Raw genomic sequence first — 25,236 nt, 5'->3', positions numbered from 1 at the left:
TGGACCAACTGGTTATTAGACAAAATGGTAAGTGGACGAATTGGCAATTAGATCATGTGGAAAATGGACGAACTAATGGTTGACCAAATATTAGTAGACAAGTTGGCAATTGGACTAATTGGCATTAGACGAATTGGAAATAAACCATTACAATGTGTGTTCTTGCATTGCCCCCCCCCCCTTTCAGAAAGAACTTTAATATGAAACAACATGGAAACCTTGATTTTTTATTATCTACTTTAATAGCCATGTACATATATCATGATGAAGTTTAATATGTTGCTGTCTGATTGGGTTTGTGAATTACATGTACAGTATGTGGTAAATTGTAAATTTCTCATGTGAAATACACAAGTTGGTGTTCTGCTTTGAGCTGACCTCTCAAGTTTAACAGCTTGATTTATGATTCCTGCTGAAGCCACAACTGAACATGGCTCCGACTTTTGTTCAACTGTGCACAATGTCTGCCTATTGGATGCATTCAAATGCTTGTACAATGTATGCTTAGTTTTTTTATGAAAAAAATATCTTTCCCTGAAGGTTATTTTCTCTTGGTAAAGAAATTTTGACACAACATTGATTATTCCCCAACATTTCCCCCACATTTTCTGCATGGGAGGAACGCTCATTGGATCACACTGCGCATGCATATTTTATGTGGACATGATGATGCATGTATTTAATGAATATTTCAGGTTGATTGCTGTGCTGAAGGCCTTGTCTGTGTATTTGAGCATAACTAGAGACTGTTGAGATGCCATAGAAAAACAAAGTCAGCTCTCTCAAAAGGGGAGTCTGATTTGGAGTTGTTTAATGTGAAAAAATAAATAAATGAAGAATGGACTGGATAAAAAGATTAATATTTTCTTTTCCATTTTTGTTCTTCTTATTTTTGACTGTTGTGCTTTAGGCCTACTTGTTGGTATGCCAAGTGAATTGTAGTTTATTTCTATTAATATAAGCAGGAAAGTGCATGTAAATGTTTAAATTAATTTGCGCTCAAGCACAATCAAATTAGAATTCTGTGTTCTACATTTATTTTCAATTTCTCTTTTCTACTCTTTGCTCTTGTTACCAATATGCTGTGAACAGTTACCCATACTTTTATAAACTTTTCAGGGGTAAATTTGGATATCATGTATGAAATTGAGTCACAGAAAGTGAGTTAATAGTTTTTTGACTTGTACAAGGAAAAAAAAGAGAAAAAAGCTCTTACTATTGTAAAAAGCTCTTACTATTGAGAAATCTGTTGAGGAAAAAAAATCACTGAGGTCCTTGCTGCACTGAGCTTGGTCCAGAGGACTGACTGTTGAACATAATTTTGGATAAAAGTGCCTTTTACATACATGTAGTACCAATACCGTGTTGGGCTACAAACAGCTCCCCAGATGTTGTAGTTTATAGGCATCATGAAAATAATAAAGCCATCACTGTCACTGAAGACATAGGCTACATTACAACTGAAAATATGCAGTAAGAGGGTGATTTGTTAGAGGGCTGAAGACAACTGGGACATACATGTAAAGCAGACAAGAAAACAATTGGGGAACCCAGGAGATGTGAACATGATGTGTGATTGATGGGTTATTGGTATTAGATGAATCAAGGCGTGTTCATTTACTGTTCAAGCTATTTTCTATAGCTATAATCCTGAACATATATTTATGAAATGACAATTACTTCCTAGAATGTTCTTATTTTTCATCACTGCTGATTCTTCTTTATTTTAAGACAATGAAAGATGACATAGGATAGGGCATTGCTGCATCAATTTTTGCTTATTGTTTTTAATAGTCAGATACATACAGTATAGCGGTCAGAAACAAAAGTGATCCTTATCGATGGCAGACATTGAATGACACCAGTACATGTTTTGAATCAATGAGTCCACTCTTTAAACAGTGGTCTCATGAATAAAAAAGCGTGGATAACCACGGCAACAGGCATCAATTTGGCATACTGTAACAAACAGGGCCCATCAGCATTGGACATTTCTTAATATATGTGGTAAATGTAATTATACAGGAAATTCTGGATAAACCATGGGTTCAACCGATGGTTTTGAAAACCACCTTTGTGAATTTGGGCCAGTATGCTATGCTTGAAAAACATTTTTATTTTTTACAGATATCTTTAAAACGTCAGGGATCTGGGTTATTATTTAAATTTGTGTCCATTCAGAACTACAGATATTACATTTTCATACTTAACTACATTACATGTTTCATGATAATTTCTTTTTTTTAGATCTGTCTGACAGGGAATTTAAACCTATATAAAATACAAATGAATATTGGATTTTCAAAGACTCCATACAAGTACATCTGTACCCATCGTCCAGGAAAACTAACACAATGATACCCATTGGTATTTAGTTGCAGAAAATGTGAAAACAAGTCATCCTATCCATGTACATGTATGCAGGAGGAGATAATTTTGAAGGTCATCAATTAATACTAGACAGTGCAGTAACCTTATCACCCTCTGATTTGATAATGTATAAAGCAGTCATGAATGTTCATTTTTGTTTCATGTACATGTAGAAAGAGCAATTAATTTGAGTGTAAAGAAAAAAAAAGATGATTAAATTCAAGGATTCTAATTAGTTTGCAGTGTGTCATACTTGATGTGTGTGCAAGAGGTGTGTCCTTTCATTAGTTTATCAATTTATGAACTTAAAGGGGAAAACAACCCAAATAAAAAGTTGTTTTTAGAGAAAAAAGAAAAGAAAATCAGACAAGTTGATACATGAAAGTTTGAACAATATTGGACAAACAACAAGATAGTTACGAATTTTTTAAAAAGTTGTAAAAATTGGTACGGTAATCATAATACCCATGGTGATTTCGTTGGCAGCATTTGTGATGTACATGTATTAAAGGCAATCAAGGACTACTCTTCCACTTAATACTCCAATGTCTAAAATGGATAAAATGTCATTTTTCAAAACTTCAAATTATATTTTTCTTTCATGAGGAAATAAGAAATATGCTACCTGGGTTACATGTATATTTTAATTACTGCCCCCAGGGAAATATACATGTACATGTAGGTACTTCTATGTGGGTGGAAACCACAAATTCCTGATAAAGTACATGGCCTATAGGCAGTTTCAGACTGCATCGAAGTTCGTCAGTTCCAGGTATTCTCTGATCGGGAAATTTACCTCGATCAGAAAATACCAGGTATTTTGGTAATGTGAAAGCAAACTATGCGTAATTTCCCCGAAAGAAAATACCTGCTAAATAGTACATGTAGGTACTTGGCGAAATTACGAGAACTTTCGCGGGGATTTTTCCAAGGTCGCAGGTATTTTGGCAATGTGAAAGCAATTTACGGGCACTTTTAGCCCAGCGTGTCGTTGGGGTGGCTGCTGGGCTAGTGATTTTGAATATCGCGCCTTGCCTGCTTATCAGACCATACTGCGCATGCTCGTAACTTCAGGAACTTATCCCGAAGGGTATGTTTCGGGGCGGTGTGAATGCAGGAATAATTAATGGGTACATTTTAGCCTAAAATTTTTTCGTAATTTAACGGGGATTCTTATGATCGAGGCGGTTTGAAACCACCTTACGTGAAAGTTGTCAGGACTTGCCCTTTGTTATAATTTAATTACCCAGTGGCCAGGACTCAGGGATCTCAATTGTAAAACAGTCATTACTTTCTTGCTTGTCTGATTTCTTTCATACTTAAAGGACAAGTCCACCCCAACAAAAACTTGATTTCAATAAAAAGAGAAAAATTCAACAAGCATAACACAGAAAATTTCATCAAAATCGGATGTAAAATAAGAAAGTTATGAAATTTCAAAATTTCGCTTCATTTCACAAAAACAGTTATATGAACGAGCCAGCTACATCCAAATGAGAGAGTCGATGATGTCATTCACTCACTATTTCTTTTGTTTTTTATTGTTTGAAATATGAAATATTTTGATTTTCTCGTCATTGTCATGTGAAATGAAGTTTCATTCCTCCCTAAACACGTGGAATTCCATTATTTTAACATTTTGTGCTTCAGGCAAGGAGGACCAAATCGTCAAATTCGTAAAAATTGAAATATTGTATAATTCAAACAATAAAAAACAAAAGAAATAGTGAGTGAGTGACATCATCAACTCTCTCATTTGGATGTATCTGGCTCGTTCATATAACTATTTTGTTAAAAATAAGCGAAACTTTGAAATGTCATAACTTTCTTATTTTACATCCGATTTTGATGAAATCTTCAGCATTGTGCTTGTCTGATTTTTCTCTATTGATTCAAATCAACATTTTTCTGAGGTGGACTTGACCTTTAACACTATTCTGTTTAATATTCTTATTTTTCTCACTTCCCATACAACATTTTATGATCAAGTTTGGAATAATAGCTTCTCATTTTGAGTGAAATCAGGGTTTAGTTTTGATAGTTAACTTTGTAAAGAACCATGGTTCACTTTGTATGTCTGAACTTAAATCTAATATGAGTAAAATGTGTAGGGGGCCATGGAAACCTTGCTTTGAAGTAAAAGAGTAGCATTCATGATCCTGCCATGCATGTATACCATGTTACTCCCCTCTCCCTTCAGTTTCACCGGCTAAAAACTGCTCTTGGATTTAATAATTTCTTGTGCCTAAAGCATGGAGGTAGAAAAATGCACTTGTTTATGCCACTGTATTAAAGTTTCCTCTCATAATTCTTCATTAGCCTGTGACCTTTTTCTCAAATTCCATATATCATCTTCTCTATCTCTCTCTCCCGAGTCCCTACCCCACTCCCCAGTTTCTCTTTCTTAATTTGCCTTGCCCCATACATGTATTCCCCATCGCTTCTCCATTGATCTCTTGTTTACAAGCTACCTCTATCCTTCACCATCTAGAAATAATTCTCCTTAAGTTAAAGCTTGCAATTTGTCTTGTCCTCTTGTAATGGGAAGACATGCCAATGACAGCATTATTCTAGAGGGTAACTTACCACCACCTGTACTGGACTGGTAGAAAGCAAAAGGTGGTCAGAGAGTTACAATGGCCTTTAAAGGGGAAGTTCACCCTGACAAAAAAGTTTATTCAAAAAAAAAAAATGAATGAAAATGTTGGTGAAAGAAGGTTTCGAAAAATCCATCAAAGATTTGTAATATTTGGGTCATTGATTTCACCTAGTATGACTGGTAAAGGGTGTATAAGTCCACCTCGACAAGATGATTTGCATGAGATGAATAGAACAAAATAAAAATAGTGTACAGTGGCTGTATCACTCAAACACACAATCAAAACCATACATGAACAAGAAAGGTATGGAATTCCGAAAGTTTATCTCCCTAACAAAAGGTTGATTTGAATAAATAATGAGCAATCGAACACAGGAAATTTGTGATGAAAACTAGACATGAAACAAGAAATTTATGGAATCATAAAGAGGTTGTTGGATAATTTTTAGTGTCACTAAAGGAGGTCTATTATTAAAATTTAAAAATCATCCTTTTGATTATAAAGGGAAGGGTAGGGGGTTCTTCTCCTCCTTCCAGCATACATTTACATGTATGAATGGCATTCCTTGGGTAAAATATATGTATATCACCTTGTTCAGACTGTCCCCTCCCCCCCCCCCCCCCGTCAACCAGAACATCCCCCGGGGAATCCCCGGTACCCTGGACATCCCCGGGAAAATCTACAGTCTGGACGGTCCGGAGGATTGTCTCCCGGTTCTATCCCCCCGGTTTTTTTAAGAAAGAGCGACCTTGGCTCGTAATCTGAGATGGCGCACCTGTTTTAATCATACATAAAGTGCGCATGCGCGAAATGTGTCAAGAGAACTGCTTCTGCTCAGTACTGTGCTAGTGCTCGGACCGCTGCAAGTAATTGCATTTCCCACGTTATCATGTGCGGGGGCGCCTTACGTAACCATGCGGACGACCTAGCCCACTTATCCCCCGATGCAAATCTCCCGGACACCGGGGGGATGTATGGACGGTCGGTCCTAAAGAGATAAGATTTCTCTCCCCCTTCCCACGGGTGATGGCAGACAGTCTGAACAGCCTGTATATTGCACAGTACAACAGCAATACACATTTTTTGTACTTGTATTTGCATGTATTTTTCAGCTTTCTATTGTATTCATTCTGCTATCTTGTAGCCTCTTCAGACATATAAACTACTGTACAATCAATTCAATTCAATTGCACGATTCAGGGAATGTGCTTACTCTCCTCAAAATGCAGTTCAGGCAAACTTGGCAGTTGTTTCTGAAATTTGGAAACTGTATTCATTGATATACTTGTGTCATTGGCCAATTACCAATATTGTTTGTTCCATATCTTACAGCAAGAAAATATGCTCTCCCGCTTTGTTCGTGTACACATGCAGATATTTTCAAAATGTATTACTATAGAAAGTATTTGTTTCAGTATGAAGTTCTAATATACATGTATAGACATGGCCATACTGGCTCATGCTTTATAATAATGTGTTTTACTATTTAATATCATTTCTGACTTTAACCCTCCTGTTTTCTTTAAATTTTACATTTCAGAATAAAGTTGTTGATATTGATGGAGCCAAAGTAAAATTACAGGTGAGCATAACGTCTTTGTTTTCACACTTTCTATATTTCAGTTTTCATTCTTTTGTTTATTATTAGGTGCAGTATATACTACAATACATATACCTTAGTATAGTAAAATACCAGGTATTCTACCTGTATTTTCATATTATTTCTGAATTTTCAAAAAGGGTCAATACAAGAGTTTTACTGCCATTTAAACAAACTACTAGACTGAAGCCATACAACAGGCTAGTCAGCAATCAACATACCAGCTTTAATAATAATAATGGTTTTCATTTGCAATACTAATATGAAATACAAACAGGAGATCAGACATGTCATTATCAAATTCAATGATGATGATTATCCCTCTCATTGCGTCATGAGAATTGAGAGCCCTCGATAAACACATTTATCCTTGGATGTGCAATTGAAAACCTGTCCTCGATGTTATTGTAGATCAATGTGGTATTGATTGTGAGAGAAATGACCGTTATTGGTGGCATACAAAAAAAAAACTCTCAGAGCATGTAATGCCAATTGGAGTACCAGGGTACATTAACAGAGCTGCCAAGTAGTACTGATTTTCCGTATTTAGTACTGAAAATAGAGAAGAATACTGATGGTTTCATGCAAAATACTGATTTCTTAAGTTTCAGTTTATGTGTTGTCCTATGGTATTCCTGTGAAAATACTAATTTCCTCACCAAAATACTGATTTTCAGCCTTGAAAATACTGAAATGTTTTTGTTCAGGTTGGCATCTCTGCATTTATTCATTTTCTGTCAGCCTCTTCTTTTCGGAATGGCTAGGATTTATGTTATTTTTCAGAGATAAATCAGGTTTTCAAAATACCACCTATGGTGTTATCTACAGTAGATATGGACATACACTTTTTGCATGATAGATTAAAACACTGATTTCAAGAGAAAGTCTGTAAAACCAGGCTCAATTATATCATCAAGGATCTAGATCTGGTACAGTTACATAAACTGAACTTTGTGAAATTATGAAATCTACACTGAGAAATGTTCACACTGAGGAACACCAACACGGATAAGTGCATGTGGGACAGTGTATTATTATTGCTTTGAATGTCGGCCCGACGCTTGACCCAAATTTTGTGCTTATTTGCTAATTTCTCAGCAATTACACTATTTCTTCCAGAATCCTTTGGCACACATTTTACAAACAGACACTTTGGTGGTCATTTCATTGGATTCTATACAAACTCATTTTGATATCGTTACCACAACTGGCATTTACCTTTAAAAATGGAGTTGCTTATTTTCAAGTAACCGGGTAAATGGATAATCTTAAATTAGCCTGATTTAACCAGAAATATCTGGCATTGTTTTAACTATAAATTGTAAACTTTTACTTTTAATGTCTTTGTATATCATGTAAAATAACAGTGATTGATGCAAAAAAAAGTTTGTCACAAATTTATAAAATTTGTGCACCTTAAACCTGGTATGATGCTTAAAGTAGTGATGAGAAGAAAAAAGAAATTAAATAGGAGGAAAGGAGAATTTATTCAAAGACAGGTGTGGTTATATGAAATATGTTACTTGTGTATTTAATTGAGAACAAAATTTTTTCTTTTATAGGCCATTTTGTTTCCCATCCCTTCCAAATTACCCTGGAGCCACCCTGTGCTTTGTGTAGGGACCACAAGGTTTCAGAAGGCAAAAAAAGAGAGAAAAGAACTGCAAATATTATTTTCATATGCCTTCAAAGATGAGTGTATAGTTTCTAATCATTTCATAAAAAAAGATATAAAATACCACACAAGTGGTGGAAAATTCATCCGTTAGTTCAAACATTGGGTGCAATTGACAAAACTCAACATGCCTTTGACTTGGTGCATTGATACAGACTCTCCCGTCATACATGTATGCACAACGCTATCACTTTCCCCATGCTTGTACGATACACTCATCGTTCCCATTTCCTTCTCTATCTTGCATCTCTTTTCCTGGTAGCAAATGAACTCTTCCCACTACATGCGCTGGGTACATGTTCATGAGAGCGGCTAGTTAGCCTCTGAAAGCAGTTTTTGTACGCCTGTACAAACCAGCAGCGAACCACCATTCATCATTATACTGGCGCTGGCTCACACTCACACACACATCCAGTCTGTGGGTGTATTCAACTAGCACATATTAAAGTGTACACAGCCAACCTATTGCTTATTGCATGTGCATACTGTATCTCTCTCTTTTCATAAAAACACCCCCACTCTCCTTTCCTCATACTGGGTATTCTGGCTTTCTCTTATCCTTTCAATCTCTATTTTTGACATTTTTCCTAATTTTCTCCTAATTTTCTGCACTTGATTTGATTATTTTGATAATTATCTTATCTCTTTAGTCATTTCCAGTGTGATATTTCAATGTTTCAGCTGTCTGTAATTCACTATTTAATGTTTTGCATTTTTCTATTACTGTACATCTACATGCCTGTTTTTCCCTTTTCCTTCTTACCCTTTTATTTTGCTCGTGCTGAAAATACATTGTAACATATTTGCATAAAAATACATTGTAACATATTTGCATTAAATAAAACATGTACGTCTGCATGCTCTGTTTGAACTGAGTGTTTGTGCATTGAAACATTAAGGCCCGAATTCACAGAGGTGGTTTTGAAAACTCACTCTTGAATCCATGGTTTATGCAGATTTCCTGTATAAATTACGCTTAATTTGGCGCTTATCAGGCACGTGTATAAAAAATTCCAATGCTGAAGTGCACTTTTGCCGCAGTGCGCTAAATTGACGCCTGTTACCAGGGTTAGATATGCTATTTTATTCACGAGTCCTCTGTTTTAAGAGTGGACTCATTATTCAAAACAGTAGACTGATGAATAAAATAGCATGGATTACCACGGCAACAGGCGTAAATTTGGTGCACTCTGACAAAAGGGCGCATCAGCATTGGACATTTCTTAATATACGTGGTAAAATAAGCATAATTTATACAGGAAATCTGCATAAACCATGGACTCAACCGTGGGCTTTCAAAACCACCTTTGTGAATTTGGGCCAATATGGTGTGTCAGAAATAAACATTACCATATACATATAGACATAAATTTCAAAATAGGTTTTAGATCTCTTGAATGACTTACATACATGTAGGCCTGCACTACTAGATGTAGTTGGTGACCTTTAGTGGGGTGCCAACAGTATGTGTATATAAAAGCTTGTGAAACAAATATTATTGGGGAAGCACCCCCTTCCCCTTTTCTTCCCTCTTTCATCCGTACATCTTTCTCCATATTTACATATCTATAATCACCTTCTAGTAATTCTCTCCTGTTTCCTTACATTTATTTGTTTTTGTAAGTAGAAAATTCACCCAGTAATAAAACAGAAAGCTTGAAATTGAGATGTTGTTTTTAAACAATGTAATTAATTTCGGCTGATAATTGGATGCAGATAAACCCAGACAGTGGAGTTTGTATCATACACCGTAATGTACATGTAGTCTGCAGATATTGAATCAACTTCCTAACATCCAGTCATTTGCCCTTTTATCAGAACTTAGTATGAAAAATAATATTGCAATTGTCCCTTTGATATTTGAATTATGAATTCTGGAGTCTGCAGCACTTGAAAAACATTTTTGAGAACACAGGTCTACATGCATTTGTAATCAGATGATGTATGAAATGAAAAAATAAAAACGATTACTGTGCATGGAGGCAAATATACCATCATCCAGTAGGTGAACAAGCTATAGGCCTAATGAAAACCACTAGAGATGTAAATGTAGAAGAAGAAAACTAATGTACATGTAGTCTGCAGATATTGAATCAACTTCCTAACATCCAGTCATTTGCCCTTTTATCAGAACTTTGGAAAAATAATATTGTTTGCAAATTGTCCCTTTGATATTTGAATTATGAATTCTGGAGTCTGCAGCACTTGAAAAACATTTTTGAGAACACAGGTCTTCATGCATTTGTAATCAGATGATGTATGAAATAAAAAAATAAAAACAATTACTGTGCATGGAGGCAAATATACCATCATCCAGTAGGTGAACAGGCTATAGGTCTAATGGAAACCACTAGAGATGTAAACGTAGAAGAAGAAAACTAATGTACATGTAGTCTGCAGATATTGAATCAACTTCCTAACATCCAGTCATTTGCCCTTTTATCAGAACTTTATATGAAAAATAATATTGCAATTGTCCCTTTGATATTTGAATTATGAATTCTGGAGTCTGCAGCACTTGAAAAACATTTTTGAGAACACAGGTCTACATGCATTTGTAATCAGATGATGTATGAAATGAAAAAATAAAAACGATTACTGTGCATGGAGGCAAATATACCATCATCCAGTAGGTGAACAGGCTATAGGCCTAATGAAAACCACTAGAGATGTAAACGTAGAAGAAGAAAACTAATTGCCAGCACAGATATTACGCACCTGGGTATGATTACTGCTTGAAAAAAAAAATTGGACAAGTCTGCCGGCACTGTGGCAGGGTGCAATGCTTTATTTGCTAATAAATGGAGAGTTTAATCCCTCATTGTCAGTCAGAATTCCTCTTCGAATTTTTTTGTGATTGTTAACACAGCTAGAATTTATTTCTACTGGTTGAATCAAATGTGAATCAAATCGCATTGTCTCTAACTCTGTCTCAGCCCTTCTGTATGCTCCATGACTCTAGAAGCAGAGAGCAAGCATGAGTGCCGTACTCCCCTTGATTAACATACACTGACATTTGGATCACATTCACAGTGGCATTCCTCGTCTGTTATGCCCATGACATGTGGGCAATAACCAGGAGACTGGCTATAATGACACGGCTGCATCATTTTCTACAATGTCAAGTACAGACCGCATGTTGTCGGGGACATATCAAAGTAATAGTCGTTTGTTCCCATGACACCATTTGCTTGAACTACTTTGATTCAGTGTGTTTCAAAGATGTGAATGTAAATGGTGCATTAAGGTCTAGCATTATTAATGCACCTATTTTTGTAAAGGTCATTGTGATGATAACATTGACATTCGACAATGATGATTGTGATAATGTAGAATGTGCATATGCAGGCCAATATAATTAATTGCTACAGCATACATCAAAAGACAGAGGAGGAGCAAGCCCCATCGCTCTGTCTGCCCCTCTGCCGGCTTTTGCTTGCCCACTCTGCAACAGACTACTACCGGCTTAGATTGGTCTATTGAGCCATCTTTAAACCCACCGGAATTTTTGTAGTTGTGGTCACTGTCGTCTTCGCTAGCGAAGGATGAACATCATTACATACAGCATAGGCAGCGGTTTTATGAGATTTTTAAAGGGGGACAAGCCTACATGTACCCACTCCCATAGTAGGCTGCTGTACAAAATTTGACTGTAATATGGAGGGGGGAGGGCACATCTCCCCCCCCCCCCCCCTCACCCTCACCATTATTCTCCCTCTGCTATAAGTAATGCATGGTTCCCAACTTTTCAAGAAAACAAAATTCCCTGATTTTTTTCCTGATGAAGTTTAAAAATTCCCTGATAATTATTTAAACCCATTCTGAGTTTCACACGTTTTCTAAAGTTAGTGCAGTGAATTACATATAAAAACAACTATGTAAAACTAACCACCATAACCAGTCATTCAATGGATGTTGTTTTGATATGCAACAAAATATTACATCATCAAGCCTTTTTTCCCTGATTTGAGGTATGTTTTAAATCATATTCCCTGATTTTCCCTGACTGGAAAAAAGTAAAATAATTTTCCCTGATTTCCCTAATGAGCAGGGAACCCTGTAATGAGAGTGAGCTCGCTGACCATCACCTGGATTGGTTAAGCTTATTGTTGGTGAAATATTATCAGGTCTTGAATAAATCGAAGACCACCAAGGTTACTGTATATCCTCAGATGCCCTATTGATTGGGCTCAATGCCCTTGTCATTTGGCCTTGGATTTTGTTGCCCTCACTTCCCAATCACATTTTCACCCCTGTGCTGTAATGAATACTACAAAATCAGTGCCTAATAAGTACAGTTAAATCCTGTGTATAGTGGCCTATTTAACCTATACCCCTTTCATATTTCGCTTTTTTGTTTTACACAGGAGAACTTCACCGGCAAACTTCTCCACCTCTAGAGGTGGAGAACTTCGCCGGTGAAACAGCCAGTACCCAGTATGAAAGCAAACTGGAGAACTTCTCATCTTTAATGACTTCATTCCATAATAAATACCATCGAACATACAATTTGTTTTTTTCACAATATTTATTATTATAAAAGCGTTATTTTACATGCTGAAAATATGCTCAATATATCAATATACTTTGATTCTTTTGGGGGGGGGGTTTTGCTTCAAATATTTCTAGAATGTATTGTAATTTTTTTACACCTTTATGTAATCGGTATTTAAGAAGCAATGTTTAAAATATTCATTTCGTTCATTCTAATTTTGCATGGGCGTGCCGAGTGAGCTGATCAGCAGCAGGAGCTGAGAAATATTTACCAGCCATCATCTCCAAAACTTCACTGATAAAATTAATTAGGTATCTGCAATTAATAAGGGAATAGTACGATTAAAATTCAAATTAAAAAAAACGCACGCTTTCATTTGCACTTACATGTACTTCTGCTCGAGCAAATCACCCGTCGACTTTCGCTGGGGAAGAGATGTCAGTGCGAAAGGGTACATTTTTTCTTTGCGGGGGAAGTGAGGAATGCCTGCCGGAGAAGTTCCCAGGGAAAAATGAAGAGGCCAGTCTAAAAGGGGTATAAGTCCTGTTGGAGTAAAGTTTTGGTGAGCTGACTTTGGTGGCCAGAGAGTAGAGTATTAAGGGATGGACATGAAATAAGTGGCCACTGTTCACGTTTAGACAGGTTGTTGCTATAGACAGGGTCTACAATTCATGAATTTCCTGCTGGGGAATTCTAAGTGGCCTCAACTATAGCAGGTGGCGACTATACACAGGTGGCCGCTACGGCAGGTTTGACTGTAATTAGTCCTGAAATGGGATCTTTAATAATAAAAAAGAAGAAAAAAGTCAAGTTGCTATTAATAAGAAAAACAATATGTTTTCAATTCTTCCTCTGTCATTGTGGAAATAATCCCATTTGAGCTAGGACCTCCATCATATATATTTTCTGTACAGAAGAAAAAATGTATATCTTGACCTAATAATGAAATAAAATGTAGGTGAGTCTGCCCTATTTAAATCTCATAGGATTAGCGGTATACAAGTTTGTTAGACTTGGCCTGTAGAAATACGTACAGTATTTGCTTTGCATAATCTGTTCAGAGAATTTGCTTCAGCAAGAGGTTTCAGACCGCCTCGAAGTTCGCCAGTTCCAGGTATTCTCTGATTGGGAAATTTAACCCGATCAGAAAATACCAGGTATTTTGGTAATGTGAAAGCAAACTACGTGTAATTTCCCCGAAAGAAAATACCCGCTAAATAGTAGGTACTTGGCGAAATTACGAGAACTTTCGTGGGGATTTTTCCAAGGTCGCAGGTATTTTGGCAATGTGAAAGCAAATTACGGGAACTTTTAGCCCAGCGTGTCGTTGGGCGCGGCGGCGTGGGTGGCTGCTGGGCTAGTGACTTTGAATCTCGTGCCTTGCCTGCTTATCAGACCACACTGCGCATGCTCGTAACTTTGGGAACTTATCCCGAAGGATGTGTTTCGGGGCGGTGTGAATGCAGGAATATTTAACGGGTATTTTTTAGCCTTAAAAAGTTCTTGTAATTTACCGGGGATTCTTGTGATCGAGGCAGTTTGAAACCACTTAGCTTGAGCGATTATCCTGCTTGGAGTTTGACTTTAACAAGTCATGCAGGGTAGAATGGATTGTATTTTTTCAACTCCCATACTAGATATAAATCTTTTTTTTTCTTATACAGTCTGCTGCTGGCACATGGATATACAGTTGTATTACTATCACTGTGCAATGTTAATTAAATATTTAAACAATAGGGTGTCTTTCGTGCATCCTTGAATAATCAAAGAGGGGAAATTCATTAAGGTTCCATTCCAGCATTGATAAGTGTTGATGTATTATTAATAATGTACAATGGGAAAGTGGGTCTGCAAAGCTGCCAATAAGTAGGATTTTACCCTACTTACATGTACATTGTAGTAGGAATTTTAAAGGGATAGTGATACACAATGGCCCGAATTAAAAAAGGTGGTTTTGAAAACCCACGGTTGAGTCAATGGTTTATGCAAATTTCCTGTATAAATTACACTTAAATACCAATTTATTAAAAAATGTCCAATGCTGATGCGCGCTTTTGTCACAGTGCGCCAAATTGGCGCCTGTTGCCGTGGTTATCCTCACTATTTTATTCATGAGTCCACTGTTTTTCTTTTCATGAGTCCACTCTTCAAACAGTGGACTCATGAATAAAATAGCTTATCTAACCATGGTAACAGGCATCAAATCACACTGTGACAAAAGCGCGCAATAGCATTGGACATTTTTTATACACGCGCCGGATACACTGTAAAATAAAAGTAATTTTTACAGGAAATCTGCATAAACCATGGATTCATCTGTGGGTTTTCAAAACCACCTTTGTGAATTCGGGCCTTTAGGATTTTCCCCTATAAATAGAGAATTTTTTCAAAATTGTAAGAACAATGATTTTGCATGTTTTTTAATAATTTCAATTGAAAATAGCATTTTAGTTTTAATAGGATAAAAAGAAATCAAGAATGGGATTTTTTTTACAAATTAAGGTTGGCAGCCCTGGGCCTGACATTGAACATTATTGTCCAAGTGCAATGTAAACATGTTCATCAAGTTGTACAAAAAAAAAGCAGAGCGTTGTATGATTTAGTCAGTTGAGCAGAGGAGGGAGAGAGGAGACAAGTGGGCAGTAAAATGAAGTTAATCCATGATCAACACTTCTTAAAGTCAGTTGTACAGCAGGGTGCTACATTAGCACTTGCCCAATCGCCCGGGCAAGTAAAAGTAAGAGTCAGGCAAATGATTTGAAGACCAAAACTACTTGCCAGAATTGGGCTAGCAAAATTCAAACAGTAGAAAGCAAAATTCTAGCAGTATATGTAGGGTCGATATGGTATGATATTGACCATAATTTTGGTCATGGCAGGCAAGATAAAATCAATTTAGAAAAGAAATGCAATAACAAGGTAGATCAGTTCATATCAAAAGAGAGAAAAAGGTCAATGGTTTATAAAACCGCAAAACTTTCTTTTGAAAAGGTAAAACTTTTTTTTTCAAGGATTTTTGGGGGCAAGTGAAATAGATTTCTGGGCAAGTACTGTATATTCCAACTATTTAAAAATGCACTTGCCCGACCGGGCAAGCACTTCTAAAAAAGTTATGTAGCACCCTGTATAACGTTCAACAATGTATTCATTTCCATTCATTTTATGAGGTTTTGTATCCATATCCATTATGTTACAAAACTTTGTTATATGCTGAACAGCTTTCACAATTACATACATACATGTATACACATGTATGTATGAGCAAATGTACAGAATTTTTATATTCATGTAAATGTAATTAACAAATATTCTCAAGTACACCACATGAATGAAGCGCTTAAAAAGGAAATGTGGATTCGAAACCTTAAAGCAGAATGCTTGTAGATAAGGATCCCTTGTTCGTACTTAACCTTTTTTCTAATTCTTGTTTTATATTCATGTGACTGCATAATTGTGACTGAATCACACCGAAAAACATAACAAATAGAATGATACAGAAACGTGATGAAACACTCGTTAACAAAGATAAAGACATACATGTAAGGGGAAAAAAGTGTGCATAAGCCAACCACCATGATTTTTCAAATTAATTAAATTTATGTAAAAAGATAGCTTAATCAGTAATTAAAGTTTGTCAAAATTGATGAATCATAACCCACACTACATGTATATACATGTAGTACTTGATCCAAGAAGAACTTCAGGGAGGCCATCAGTGAATAAGGAGAAAATAAGGTTTGAGGTTTGGGTTTGCTCAAGCATGGCACGTGTATACTGTGCCAGCTACATGTACAAGTTGATTAAGCTTCTAGCAGCAGTCCGGAATAAATGTGTCAATGAAATTATTGTTATCTTGGTTTGGATATGACTTTAACAACTTCAAAATTTGACAGAAGTAGACAAAAAGATCAGGTACAGTATTGAGTACAAAATATTGCCCAGCAACTTTTACTGTATTTTGGTATGGTACATGTATTGTTTCACACAGACCAGTACATACATGTTTTTATTAAAAGTTAAACTTGGCCTTTTACATCTCATTATCACTCACTTTCTCTTATCTATCTCATTACAGATCTGGGATACAGCAGGCCAAGAGAGGTTTCGAAGTGTCACACATGCATACTACAGAGATGCCCATGCGCTTCTATTACTCTTCGATGTCACGAATAGGCAGTCATTTGAAAATATACGGGTATATATGACATCTTATTTTGAGAATATTTTCAATTTTGGTGGATCTGTTCCCCCCCCCCCGCACTTTACTATTGTGTAAGCCTATTTGTTTTATAAGATTTTGTAAATCTAAAGAAAATTAATTTTCAAAGTTGGACTTTATTATAGAATCAATGGCCCGGATTCACTTAAGGTGGTTTTGAAAACCCACGGTTGAGTCCATGGTGTATGCAGATTTCCTATATTAATTATGTTAATTTAGCGCGTATTGGGCGCGTGTGTAAAAAATTCCAATGCTGATGCGCGCCTTGGTCACAGTACGCCATATGGACGCATGTTGCCGTGTTTATCCACGATATTTTATTCATGAGTTCACTCTTCAAACAGTGGTCTCATGAATAAAATAGCATATCTAACCATGGTAACAGGCATCAGTTTGGTGCAATGTGACAAAAGCGCGCATCAGCATTGGAATTTTCGATACACACGCCAGATACGCGATAAATTTTTTTAAAGCGTAATTTATACAGGAAATCTGCATAAACCATGGATTCAACCACAGGTTTTCAAAACCACCTTTGTGAATTCGGGCCAATGAATCATGAAACGTAATATTGTGTGAGAGATGTGACCTAATGTAAAATCTATTATCGGCAGGACACGTATGAGTCAAATGTCCTGTCTTCCTCATTAATTCTGCCTCTATTTGCTCTGTTTACCTAATCAATTCCTTATCCCCACCCATGGTCCCACCTATTGCATCCTTCATCTAGCGCTGTGTGAAACAGATATATTCATGCCGTCTCCCTTACACCTTCGGCAAACAGGGCAGCACTCTACCGCTGAACACTTGATGGAAATAGAATAGTTAAGCCTGTCGCCCTTGAGAGCAGCTGTATAAATTTTCTCTAATCCGAAGCAGGCTGCTATCTCCAAATTTCCATTGGTCTGTGTCTGTGCGAGTTGTGTGTTATACATGTATGTATATATGTGTGATCATGGGGACTTTGATTTTGGATGAGGTATATTTTCATTGTTTTTCCAGCTATCACACCACATGTATTTCAGGTGACACAACATTTGCTCCGGACTTTAATAATTTCGTCTGAGATGCAGGGCTAGGGTTGTAATAGTGTTTTATGTTAGGTTTAGAGTATGATATAGTGTTGATCCCAGAGCTGAAGTTGGTCATTCGATTGTGTAGAATTTTAATATAGGGAAATGTTTGTTTGTTTGTCTGTATTTATTTCCATATAAAACAAAATATATACATATATTAACATAATACCACTGTTCTTCCATGGGGTCCTTTATAATAATTGTCATAGAATTGTATTTCAATATACACACAAGTACATCTACCCTAGTCAATTTCATATGCGAAATGAATAGATTTTCAGTGATTTTCAGTATATTTGTGAATGAGCTCAGTAGGTAACATTCACCTTTGATTAGTCCTAGCCCTCCCCCCTCCCAATGTAGTCTGAATCATACATTGTACAGTGTTTACAGCAGGCAAAGAGAACTCTGAACAGCATAATTTATTAAGGTAGTAGGCTAAGCAGTAGGCCTAAAAAACCTTTTCCAAGATCGCCCTTTTTTTATTGGTGTATACTTTATTTATTTGTATGTTATTTTAGGGGACTAGCCTTGATAGGCCTTCAGCCTTTGCTGGTCTCCTGCATCCGGTACATGTATGTTGGGCTTTCATTTGTTGTAATTGTTATCTCTAAAAAAATTTGCATTATTATCCCTTGCCTCTTCATAATATTTTTGAATATTGTTTTATCATGTTTTGTATGATTTTATTTTGGATGCAAATAACAGGCCATATTGGCCAATCAATAAAAAAAATAACAAAATCACATCTCCATCCACTCCTGTGCTCACTATTGCAAACTTTAAAGTTAACTCTAAAGTGAACGTAAATCCATCAATATATCTACGTTGGGGGTGTTGCAATAAAATATTTGAAAGCAATCACAATTTCTGTTGCTAATCTGCATGTGATAGATCAATTATTACTAAACCAAATTGATTTTTACCAATAGATGTAAGAAGCAGACCAGGGGCCAATTTCATAAAGGACTTGCAACTGTTGTAGCTTTGCCATTATGGCAACGACCATGGTAACAGGGCTCAGCAACCAATCAGAATCAAGGTTTCCATGGTAGTTGCCATAAGGGCAAAGTTACGACAGTTGCAAGTCCTTTATGAAACGGGCCCTAGTAGTCAAGTGTGGATTTGCAATTAATTACCAGACTTGTGACTGATTTTGTAACCTTAATTAGACTTGCAAGTGATTGCAACTTTCTTGCAACACCCCATTAGAGTTTAAAGGGATGGTCTGGGCTGAAAGTATTCAGAGCTCAATAAAGTAGAATTCATTGAGCAAAATGCCAAAAATTTCATCAAAATTGGATAACAAATAACAAAGTTATTGAATTTTAAAGTTTAGCAATATTTTGTGAAAACAGTCGTCATAAATATTCATTAGGTGGGCTTATGATGTCACATCCCCACTCGTTCTTTTGTATTTTATTATATGAAATTAGGTTTATTCAATTTTTTTCCTCCAAGAACTAGAAAATTTGGATTGACAACTGATTTAGTGCATTAGATATTTATTGCTGTAACTTTTTTCATTATAAGGGAGACATATTATTCACACAAGTATGAAATATTGAAAAAATTATAATTCTATGAAATATACGAAAACGGAACGTGGGGATGTGACATCATCAGCCCACCTAGTGAATATTCATGACAACCGTTTTCACAAAATATTGCTAAACTTTAAACTTCAATAACTTTATTATTTGTTATCCGATATTGATGAAATTTTCGGTATTTTGCTCAGTTAATTCTATTCTATGTATTAGAATATAAATATTTTCAGCCCGACCATCCCTTCAAGCATACTATACTAGTAAATATGACAGAAAATCACATTATGTTGTGGGTGACCTTCACAAGCTTTACTATCTGCAGAGTCCAAGCATAGTGTGCGGCAAACCACAATTATGTTTTGATTTTTTTTTATATAATGTCTTCTGTTGTGTGTAAAGCATTCAGATATTGTGGATTATATGAGATCTATACATAATACAATAAATGTGTATCCCTCATTTCACCAGAAGCAAGTCTACTTTCAGTGAAGTTAATCCATAGTATGCTATTAATCAGGCCTTGTAACACGTGTATGTGTGTGAATGGCCTAAAAGAATAAATATTACATTTTCATTGCATCACAGTGAAAGAAAAACATTTTTGGTAATAAGAGCAATATTTCATATGAAATTGTGGTGCATTTTATTCTTGTGTAATCATAATGTCCTTATATATATTTTCATTTTTTCCATTTTGTTGTTTTCTCCCTTTTATCACTCCAGGCATGGGTGGGCGAAATTCACGAATATGCCAATGATGATGTAGTCGTCATGTTGCTAGGCAACAAAGCTGATATGACATCAGAAAGAGCAGTAAAGAGGGAAGAAGCAGAGAAATTAGGAAGGGTAATGTGTTTGTTTCATTTTTGCTGTTGTTATATTTAGGAATGAACTACCTTTTCTCTCTTTATTAATTTTTCATCAGATATTTATGTAACCTTTTCTCTCTTTATTAATTTTTCATCAGATATGTATGTAACCAGACACTATTTGTTGATTAACATGAACAAGTAATAGCAGAAACTTCATTCCAGTTCTGTCTCTCCATTTCCTGCTTACAACCTCTCTGCAACTCTATCTTCCTCACTCTGGTTCCTATACAAATTCTATTGGAATTAAAAGAAAAATGATTCGACATGTCAGATAGACCACCCCCCCCCCTGTATTGTGCACCTCCCTTTTCTTTCTGTTTTTTCTCTCTCCCTCTCTCATTATGTTTTCTGTATTTATGTCGTTTTCTTCTCAATTGCTCTCCACTTCCATTCTCTCATTTATATTTACACACTTTACCTCACTGTCTCCTTATTTTTCCCCCCTCCTCCCCCTCCCTCCATTCTCTGTCATCCTCTCTCCCTCCTACCTAACCTCTGATTCTCCACCTTGTCTGGAGGTATGTTTGCTATCATACACAAGCGTATTAAATACTTCTATTTGTCAAATTATGATGTATTGCAACACTTCATTCTCTGTTTACTCCTCACCTTCCCCCATCTCCCTTTACCATTCGCCATCTGTATGTCTGCCCAGAACTCTCTCTCCCCTCCCACGTACATGTACATACACACAATCAGAAATGCCAGTAATAGATAATGCACATGAGACCCGAGCGCTCCTTTTCCCTGCCCACGCTCTTCTCCTGGTAATTGTAATCCTGATTGCAAAAAACAGACATGGCTCATCATAAAAGAGCAGATACTGCAGTATCTCCTTGTCGTTTCCTCCACTATATATGCCTACTGTTCAAAAGGTATAATGAAGAAAGTCTTGGGGGAAATTGCTGATGACGAAACAGGTCCCATTTCAGTTTCAATTCCAAGTCTCATATTGCGAAATAGTTAACTTCTCATTTTTCTCATTCCTCTCTATCTCACTATCCTCTTTTTCTTTTCTTTTTTTCATCTATGGTCAGGTCATTTGTCTTGCATCCTTTCGTGTTGACTTCTGTCTTTCTCCCTTTTCTGCCCCTCCCTTTATTGTCCTCTCTCTAATTCTTCTTTTCTCTTTATTGCCCTCTTTTTCCAGACCAGACTCAAAATTGAAATTGACTAATCATGTATCAATCAAAGCTTATGAACTAAAAAAAAACCACAGCAATGCAAACTTTATACATTTTCACGGCTTACCAGCTGGATATTTTGCTGAGGAATAGCTCTATTTGTGGGGCTTTGAAGAAAGCCTTTCTTGTGGTTTTCACCGGCCTCAGGACTGTGAAGTCATTGTGTCAGAAGCATTGTGATTCCTTTGGTTTGTACAAGAAAAACTCCTAGTATCATCAAATCGCAAGCCAGTTGTCATATTTTGTATTTTCCATCTATTTAAAATGTGGATAAATTCACTGGTGAAAGAAAACATGCCATCATGGCTGCCATGCTTAGGATGATTTTCATTAGTTTATCAATGACTATTTATTACCATTTACCTATTATTGCTCTTTTTGTTTTCCATGTGCTTTGATTGTTATTACCATTATTATGGGTCGGCCTATTGAAGTATAAGGATTTTTTTTTTCTTTATTGATGCTACCCCTCGGTGCCACTCTGAACCATAATGCCATTTTAAATTTCATCACCAATTTGTAATTCACATATTTTATTCTTTATATCATGTTTTTTTTTATGTATGATTTCACTGAAAGAATAAGACAATTTGAATTTGAATTACATTCGTTCATAACCAGTAGGAATCACAGTGTCAAACTAATCTAAATTGATGACAGAATACCCTATTCTTCATGACAAACTGAATTTCCATTTGTGTTATGTTTTTCTCCATGAAAGCTTTTGATGATCAATCTTTTACTCTTTTTTTCTCAATAGGATAACAGTATTCCATACATGGAGACTAGTGCAAAGACAGGGCTCAATGTAGACTTGGCATTTATAGCAGTAGCAAAGTAAGTTTAAAGGTCAAGTCCACCTCAAAAAAAATGTTGATTTGAATCAATAAAGAAAAATCAAAATAGCATAACGCAAACAAGTTCATAAAAATCGGATGTAAAATAAGTACGTTATGACATTTTAAAGTTTTGCATAACAGTTCTATGCACAACTCAGTGATATGCAAACGAGAGAGTTGATGATGTCCATCGCTCACTTTATCTTTGGTTGTTTATTAGTTGAAATATACAATATTTCAATTTTTACAGAATTGACAATAATGCAAAACTTGACTGAATCATGTACATGTAATGTTAAACATTGTTTCCAAATGTTCAGGGAGGAATAAACCTTGATTTCACATGACAAGGGGGAGAAAATCAGAATATTTCATATTTGATATAATAGAATACAAAATAAATAGTAAGTGGGTGATGTCATCAGTCCCCTCATTTGCATACCGACCAGGATGTGCATAAAACTGTTGTGTGTAGTGTGAAATTAAGAGAAATTTCAAAATGCCATAACTTTCTTATTTAACATCCAATTTTGATGAATTTTCAGTGTTTTGCCTGTTGGATTTTCTCTTTATTCAAACCAACTTTTTGTTGAGGTGGACTTGTCCTTTCAAGGGAATTAATTTTTCAGAATAAAAGGGTTGTGTATTAATAGTTATTAAGTAATTAAAGGGAAAATTTAAAATTTAAATGTCAAAAGGAAAGTGTGTAATACTGAGAGAGGAGCTTCACTGTTTAACAGAAATATTAAAATTTTCTGAACATATCAGTAAATGAAAGTGATATTATAATGCTCACCGCATTGAATTTTGAATATTTACCAAGACTTGGATAGACTTTGATTTGTTGAAAATAGAGAAATCTGAAATCCTCTAGAAAGATTTGCATCGACATTTACAAAAAGAAGATATTGTAAATGTTATTGTTGAGTTAACTGTAAATACATGAATTTAAAAATGTTATAATGTTAGTGTATGAATTTACTCTGGGCATTGTGGCGTGCGCCTGTAATCCAAGCTATGGGGAAGTTACAAATTGATGCAGAGGTTCGAGGTTCGAGCCCTGGTCACGTCTTTCGGATGGTGACGTTAAAGGTCGGTCCCAGACGTAAATAATCATATCTGATTGATACACGTCTGACAAAACTCAAACACACACACTCTGACTTTTGTCAAATCTTTTTCCACTCTGTACAGAGACTTGAAAATGAAGAAGACGAGACGGCCAAATGACCCAAAGTTCAACGTCCGAGAATTTGTGGAACAGCAAAAGCAGACGCCATCGGGCTGTTGTTCATAGAACTATCATCATTTTGTCTAACCTTTAACCTGAGTGGTTGCCGGTGCTTGCCAGTCAAAGTGACACAATGGATACTACTCAAATTGGCAATGCAGGCAGTGGGAGGAGTCAAAGGAAGATATTTGCAGACTCTGAGAGCTGATTAGCCGATCAATCTTCAAGAATTGAAAACAGAATTGATTAGTGAGAACGGCTGCACGGATTTGATTGCAGATGGATTAATTGATTGAAGATTTGGGATAAACCTCACTGAAAAGATGTATGTCATGGCGCGATGGAATATCATCATTATCATCATCATTATCCTCACTACATGTAATAATAGTGTGTAGTTTACAGCTTTGGGAAAGCTACAGAAGAAACATGTATGAACATCGGACACTGCCATTCATCAGGAGCTCACATCGCTGATCAGTTCCTCCAAGACGCAACCTGCAAATTGGCAATCTGTGAGAGGATAGGAAAGAAATTTGAAGATTTTTTATTTGTATGGTAAACATTGAAAGGGTTTTGTTTAAGATTTTCCTTTACAAATTGGCTGTAAATGTTAGATTGTACTGGGATGGTGTCAGATTTGATTGGAAGAAAGCAAGGAAGCTTTCATGAAGACGGCATCACTTTGAAGAGTAAAGATGAACGTTTCCTTTGCATAGTCACATATCAGTACTTCACAATGTGAATGTGGAACATAATGCATGTAGCTCATTAGTTTTGTGAGGAGCGATGTTGGAAAAGAAGTATCATTTCATGTTTTATTAGGAAAGCAATTTTTTGGCTCATTGGTTTTCAAACTCTCAAGATGTAATCAAAGTCTTAATCGAATTCTTATTGCATCCCTCATGTGAGTTTTCCTTTAAAAGGAAAGTCCGAGATCTCATACCTGTATATTTCTGTGCTAGTTATTCCTGGTATTACATTTTTGAAGAATAATAACTGCATACAGGTAAATTTAGATTATTTCTGCCCAAAGTGTATTTAGAACCATAAGTGTGTTAAAAATTCATTTCTCTCTATGTGCTTCTGTTATTTATTCCGTTTTCCCCCTTCTTTTTCTTCTTCTTCTTCTTGACCACACAGATGCTTATAAAAAAATACATGTACATACCCCCCAGTAATATTTATGAAAGAAATCTTTTAAAGGAGAATGAAACCATTGGAACAAGATAGCTTGTGTGAAAACAGAAAAATCAAAGAAACAGATCAACAAAAGTTTGAGAAAAATCGGACAAATAATGAGAAAGTTATGAGCATTTGAATATTGCAATCACTATTGCTATGGAGATAGCAAATTGGCAATGCGACAAAGATGTGTGATGTCACTTGTGAACAACTCTCCCCATTACTTTAGTATATACATGTATTTCACTTGAATTGCCTCTTTTATCACATCTATCCATAGATCATGTGTTCTTTCTACATGAGGGCATGTAATACATATTTTTTAAGAATAAATCATGGA

At 36.0% G+C, this 25,236-nt stretch overlaps 1 protein-coding gene across 1 annotated transcript in view; it reads left to right on the top strand.

Annotated features, from left to right (window-relative positions):
* LOC121422747 (ras-related protein Rab-37-like) overlaps positions 1-24,854 on the top strand; it is a 46,256-nt gene extending 21,402 nt beyond the window's left edge. Inside the window, exons 3-7 of the mRNA XM_041617927.1 lie at positions 6,511-6,552; positions 16,816-16,935; positions 20,309-20,431; positions 22,402-22,478; positions 23,675-24,854. Of these exons, the coding sequence (XP_041473861.1) occupies positions 6,511-6,552; positions 16,816-16,935; positions 20,309-20,431; positions 22,402-22,478; positions 23,675-23,777 (465 nt within the window). The 3' untranslated portion in view covers positions 23,778-24,854. The remainder of the gene's footprint in view (positions 1-6,510; positions 6,553-16,815; positions 16,936-20,308; positions 20,432-22,401; positions 22,479-23,674) is intronic.
* The last annotated feature ends 382 nt before the right edge of the window (positions 24,855-25,236 follow it).

This window comes from Lytechinus variegatus, chromosome 10 (genome assembly GCF_018143015.1).
Source record: "Lytechinus variegatus isolate NC3 chromosome 10, Lvar_3.0, whole genome shotgun sequence".
In the NCBI taxonomy this organism is placed as follows: domain Eukaryota; kingdom Metazoa; phylum Echinodermata; class Echinoidea; order Temnopleuroida; family Toxopneustidae; genus Lytechinus; species Lytechinus variegatus.
The sequence above is the reverse complement of the archived record's forward strand: the minus strand, read 5'-3'. Positions and strand labels throughout refer to the sequence as shown.